The following is a 5,841-nucleotide window of genomic DNA, read 5'->3' on the forward strand; positions in this document are numbered from 1 at the left end:
ATACAGAACTGAGAGGTTGAGTGACTCACAATGTTGGAATTATTAACCAAATTTTATGATTTTGACAATAAAACACAGACTGCTTTATGGCAGCTTAACAGGGCAGAAGTCACACAAGCCCGGTCTGGACAATAAATTGTCATGATGATGATAAATGATAATACTGTTATTCTAAGTCTATTTTCAAGAAATATAGTAATGGTATAATGCAAGAACATAATAACAAATCTTACTGGATGATAAACTGCCCTGAAAATTATTCCAAGAAACAAAAATATTGTTGTCTTAAGAATATTTTCAAGTACTATATTTGTAAGGGCATAACAGTGTAAGTTTGCCTTCTCAAAAGCTAATGATTTTTAATTTTGACCAGAACACTCCACACTGGAACTGGGAGACATTTTAAATATCCAAAATATAATACAACCAAAATCAATAAATATAAAGCAAACAAAAACCACACTCAACGGAAACCATAAATAAAATGCATTATGAAGTCTCTGTAAACAAAATTTCCTGTCAAAAAATATCAATCATCAGAATGAAAATGATTATGCTCATATTAATTTATCATGCGATTAAATGCTTATTGCGACAGGCTTAGTCAAAAAGAGAAGCTAAAGCAGTAAAGGAACAAATGATATAACAATATCTACTACATTACATTGCACATTTCGTATGATATGCTCCTGTTTGCAACATTTGTCAGTGGGGTCCTAATGAAATAGAGGATTTTCGGAAAAATATCAACATTTGAACCCCTGAAGTGATTCACTGTACCTTTTCTTTATTAGGTTATTACTAAATAAGGGCTGGTCTGGCCTTGGGTCTTGGCGTAAGGGTTTGTGGCTCGGATCTGGTGATAAGGGCTATTGCTGGCTTGGGCTTCCTCGTAGGGGATGTTCCTGGGTGGACTCTGGGAGAATGGAAACATGTCACCTTGGCTGTCGCTGAATCGCTGCAGGAGAGAAGAAGACAGATCATAATTTGTGAATGAATAAAACACAGATGTTTGTTTTCAGAGTATCTCGTGCAGAGGTGTACCCACCGAGTTCATCCCTGAAGGAATCAAGCTTTGTCGGCTGTTACTCGGAGTCAACTCAGAGCTGGGCCTGCTGTCCCAATTGGCACTGAGTTTGGCCCGCGGGATTCGTGGGACCCCATCATTTCCTGGGCTGTTTGCTGATTCTTTGACCCAGGTGAAAAAGTTATCACTGCTGCTATAGGATGGTGGGCCCTTGGAAAAGGACGGAACTTGGAAGGGTTTCCAAATGTCTTTCTCTTTGTTCTTGAAGAGTTTCTTCTTGAATCTGAAAAACAAGAATAACAAAGTATTGCAACTGTCTCCAGTGTTGTAGAGTGTTGTGTTTATAGTTAGATTTCTACAACCATTGGTAAATAACTGGTAAAATCACTTAACTTTAAAATGACCTTGCATAAGTAATATAAATTGTTATCTAACACAAGGGTTAGAATGCAGATTTAGAAAAGAACAAAAAACAAGACCAAAGTGGGTTCAAACTTACTTCTTTACTACCAACAGCAGAGCGATCAACATGATGATGAGGAGGGATCCGAAGACAGATGCAACGATCACAAAGATCAACCACCAGTCTATCAACAAAGAAGCAGTCAGCAGTGAGTCTTAGCCTTTGTGCCTCAAAATCAGAAAAAAATATGACTAAACAGATTTTATAAAGAAAATTCAGTTTTGAAGAAAAAAAATGAGGTCCTCATCTTTAAAAGTTTGCGTGTATAAGAGCAGGTGCAAACTTGATAGCATACGCAAACAGGATCTAACAAAGAGATAGCACTAGCATAATTGCTTCAGCAAAACGATGAGCAGTATAGCAGGGAAATGTATTTTGCTTCTATGCTCAAATGAATATCAGAAAGTGAAAAATTACGGGTAGGAAGACATGCAAGTATAATGACTTTCAGTCTATAATGCAATTTATCAAAGTTGAACCAGTTAATGGGTGCTGTTTTTTGTTGTGTTTAGCGGGTTTGAAAAGCAAGTGCAAACCGGGGCACAAAAATGTCTGCTCTCCTTGTCATAGTTGTCAAAATATCTGAAATATCAAATCAGAGTTCGCGCTAGACTTTTTTTTTGTTATCCGTCATCTTGACAGACAACATTTAAAAAAATCGGACATGTACTATCTTTACCCGTCAAATTATAACCATATAAACATCGGCTATTTGGCTGCATTTTTATGCAGTTTAGTTAATATTCACCTAGTTGAACCGTGAATCCAGATACCATCACACATAAAGCAGATGAACGCATCTAACTTTTTCTCCATAGTGACAAAAACCATTGACTGTGGCCCCAATAACTTATAATAAATTCATTTAAACAACTCCACTTAAATTACGAGCACTTCACCCGCTGGGGTCTGAACAATAGCGTTTCTCAAATTCCTCCTGGGCCACATCTGCAGAGAAATCTCCGCTAGTTCATCTGTCAGTTGGATCTGTCTGATCCAAACTGATCAATTGAACTCTCCTGGGTGCGTAAGGGTAACGTGCATCCAGAAGGCTCCACATGTTGAAACTGCAGAGTGAGTTAAGTTTAATTCTTCGCAACGGCGGAGCCGCATCCGCATTGGTTGTGCAGCGCACTGTGCGTGTTATGGTCTAATTAACGTCTGCACCGTTATTTATTTCCTCAAAATAAACTGGCGGCTCCTCTGTTTAGACTATAAATGGATTAATACAATTTTGCATTCTCCTTAGTTTTCTCTGGTCTGTAATGGAGACTTGAATTAAACGCGCCATGTCTACCAAAGGTTTGGAATGCGCTTCCTAACCAGACTCGCTCCAAAGTGTCCGGTCCATAACGTTTCAACACACTGCCAGAAAGACGCATTTAGTTCAGTGTCCATTAGATAATTTTCAAAAAGGACTTTTTTAATTAATTGACTTTAGTTGACTCTGTGATGAAATCTTTGCATAAAGTCTATAATGTCTGCCCAAGTGCACCAGACGGCGGTGTTAATTATAACCTGTCAAATGACGGATGGGTTTAAATTTTTCGGTCGTTTAAAAAAAATAACCGCTCGAATACAGAAAATATTGCGACCTTGGTATCAAATTAAACAATATTAACATCCACCAGAAACCAGAACAATTCTAAACTTTTTTTTCTCATTTTTCCCTATCAGCCACCACCAAGTGTTGCTCATGGCTGCTCTGATTTCTGTGAAACAGCATCAGTATAAGGAAAGGTGGACCAGAGGGGCACAGAATGCGAGCAACATCCAACCATCATCCAGCAATCTCTTTTGTTTTAAACATGTCTTTATGGCTAACATATGATGATGATATGATTTTTCGAAAATTACATTTTCTTGTGCTCCCACTTGTTGCCCTACACACTGCATGTTCTGTGTCGGCGGAACGTTGGCACTACTTTCAGTATTTAAACTGAAGTGATACACCAAAAAGAAATGAAAAATGAACTTGTTGATTTATGAACAGCTAAGTCTGTTTACTGAACATATTTTGTAAACACCATAAGGCCTTACTTAAGCAAAGTACTACAATTCCTTGTTACTTCACATTCATACACATACCCTTTTGACAGCCTTGAGGACTGTAAACTTCTCCAGCTACACACAAACACACATAGGTGTGGTCATCACGCTCCTCACAGGTGCTTCCACCGAGGCATGGATTTGAAGCACATGCATCTTTAAAATTGAGATAAGAAACACAAAGGTACGATGTAAGAATTTCATGATTTAATTAAGTAATTTCAGCTATTTTAATGAAACTATGTGTGCTAAATTGTGTATATTTATTAAGTAGAAAACATACTTGGAGGGTGTGTAAATGTCGTTTCTCCTGCTATAGCAGTTGACGTTGCTGCGTTTGTTGTTGGAGCTGTTGTAGTTGTGTTTTGAGCAGGTGTGCTTTTCGTTATTGCCACAGAGGTTGTAATTGGAGCTGCACTGGCTGTGGTTGGAGTTGCTGTAGTTGTGGTTGCAGCTGCTGTAGTTGTGGTTGGAGTTGCTGTAGTTGTGGTTGCAGCTGCTGTAGTTGTGGTTGGAACTGCTGTGGTTGTTGTTGGTGCTTCTGTCGTTGTGGTAGGTACTGCTGTGGTGGTTGTCGGAACTGCTGGGGTTGTGGTTGCAGCTGCTGTAGTTGTTGTTGCAGCTGCTGTAGTTGTTGTTGGTGCTGCTGTAGTTGTGGTTGCAGCTGCTGTAGTTGTCGTTGGTACTGCTGTAGTTGTTGTTGCAGCTGCTGTAGTTGTTGGTGGTGCTCCTGTTGTTGTGGTTGGAGCAGCTGTGGTGGTTGTTGGTGCTTCTGTGGTTGTTGTTGGTGCTGCTGTAGTTGTGGTTGCAGCTGCTGTAGTTGTCGTTGCAGCTGCTGTAGTTGTGGTTGGTACCGCTGTCGTTGTGGTTGGAACTGCTATGGTTGTCGTTGGTACTGCTGTAGTTGTGGTTGCTGCTACTGTCATTGTTGTTGGTGCTCCTGTTGTTGTGGTTGCATCTGCAGTAGCTGTTGATGCTACTGTAGTTGTGGTTGGTGCTGTTGTCGTCGTGGTTGGAACTGCTGTGGTGGTTGTTGGAGCTGCAGATGTTGTGGTGGGACCTGGAGTGGTTGGTGCTGCTGTGGTTGTAGATAGAGTAGGTGTGGTTTTAATTGGCGATCCTGTGATTGTAGTCAGAGTTGTGGTAGGAACTACAGTGGTTGTAGTTGGAGCTGCAGTTGCAATAGTTGGGGTTGGAGTTGTTGTGGTTGGAGCTGCAGTGCTTGTGGTTGCAGCTGCAGTGGTTGTGGTAGGAGATGCTGTGGTTGTGGTGGGAGTTGCTCTAGTTGTGGTCGCAGTTGGTGTAGTTGTGGTCGGAGCTGCTGTGGTGGTTGTTGGTGCTCCTGTTGTTGTGGTTGTAGCTGCTGTGGTTCTGCTTGGAGCTGCTGTAGTTGTGGTTGGAGCTGATGTGGTGGTGGTTGGTGATGCTTTTGTCGTAGGAGCTATTGTTGTTGTGGTTGGAGCTGCTGTGGTGGTTGTTGGTGCTGTTGTAGTTGTCGTTGGAGCTACTGTTGTGGTTGGAGCAGCTGTGGTGGTGGTTGGTGCTGCTGTGGTTGTTGTTGGTGCTTCTGTCGTTGTGGTAGGTACTGCTGTGGTGGTTGTTGGAACTGCCGTGGTTGTGGTTGCAGCTGCTGTAGTTGTTGTTGGTGCTGCTGTAGTTGTGGTTGCAGCTGCTGTAGTTGTCGTTGGTACTGCTGTAGTTGTGGGTGCTGCTACTGTCGTTGTTGGTGGTGCTCCTGTTGTTGTGGTTGGAGCAGCTGTGGTGGTTGTTGGTGCTGCTGTGGTGGTTGTTGGAACTGCTGTGGTTGTTGTTGGTGCTGCTGTAGTTGTGGTTGCAGCTGCTGTAGTTGTCGATGCAGGTGCTGTAGTTGTGGTTGGAACTGCTATGGTTGTCGTTGGTACTGCTGTAGTTGTGGTTGCTGCTACTGTCATTGTTGTTGGTGCTCCTGCTGTTGTGGTTGCATCTGCAGTAGTTGTTGATGCTACTGTAGTTGTGGTTGGTGCTGCTGTCGTTGTGGTTGGAACTGCTCTGGTGGTTGTTGGAGCTGCAGATGTTGTGGTGGGACCTGGAGTGGTTGCTGCTGCTGTGGTTGTAGATAGAGTAGGTGTGGTTTTAAATGGCGATCCTGTGATTGTTGTCAGAGTTATGGTTGGTGCTCCTGTTGTTGTGGTTGGGGCTGCTGTGGTTGTGGTTGGAGCTGCTGTGGTTGTGTTTGGTGCTCCTGTTGTTGTGGTTGGGGCTGCTGTAGTTGTGGTTGGAGCTGCTGTGGTGGTTGTTGGTGCTGCAGTTGCCGTAGTTGGGG

At 42.4% G+C, this 5,841-nt stretch overlaps 1 protein-coding gene across 1 annotated transcript; it reads right to left on the reverse strand.

Moving 5' to 3' along the window:
• Positions 1-737: 737 nt before the first annotated feature.
• On the reverse strand, positions 738-4,060 carry LOC114151704 (uncharacterized; the record flags this gene model as incomplete). Its single annotated transcript, XM_028029061.1, has 5 exons — positions 738-958; positions 1,049-1,310; positions 1,527-1,614; positions 3,579-3,695; positions 3,823-4,060. Coding segments are annotated over 5 exons (873 nt in total), but the record flags the coding sequence as incomplete, so codon positions are not given.
• Positions 4,061-5,841: the final 1,781 nt, after the last annotated feature.

This window comes from Xiphophorus couchianus, chromosome 10 (assembly GCF_001444195.1).
Source record: "Xiphophorus couchianus chromosome 10, X_couchianus-1.0, whole genome shotgun sequence".
Taxonomy (NCBI): domain Eukaryota; kingdom Metazoa; phylum Chordata; class Actinopteri; order Cyprinodontiformes; family Poeciliidae; genus Xiphophorus; species Xiphophorus couchianus.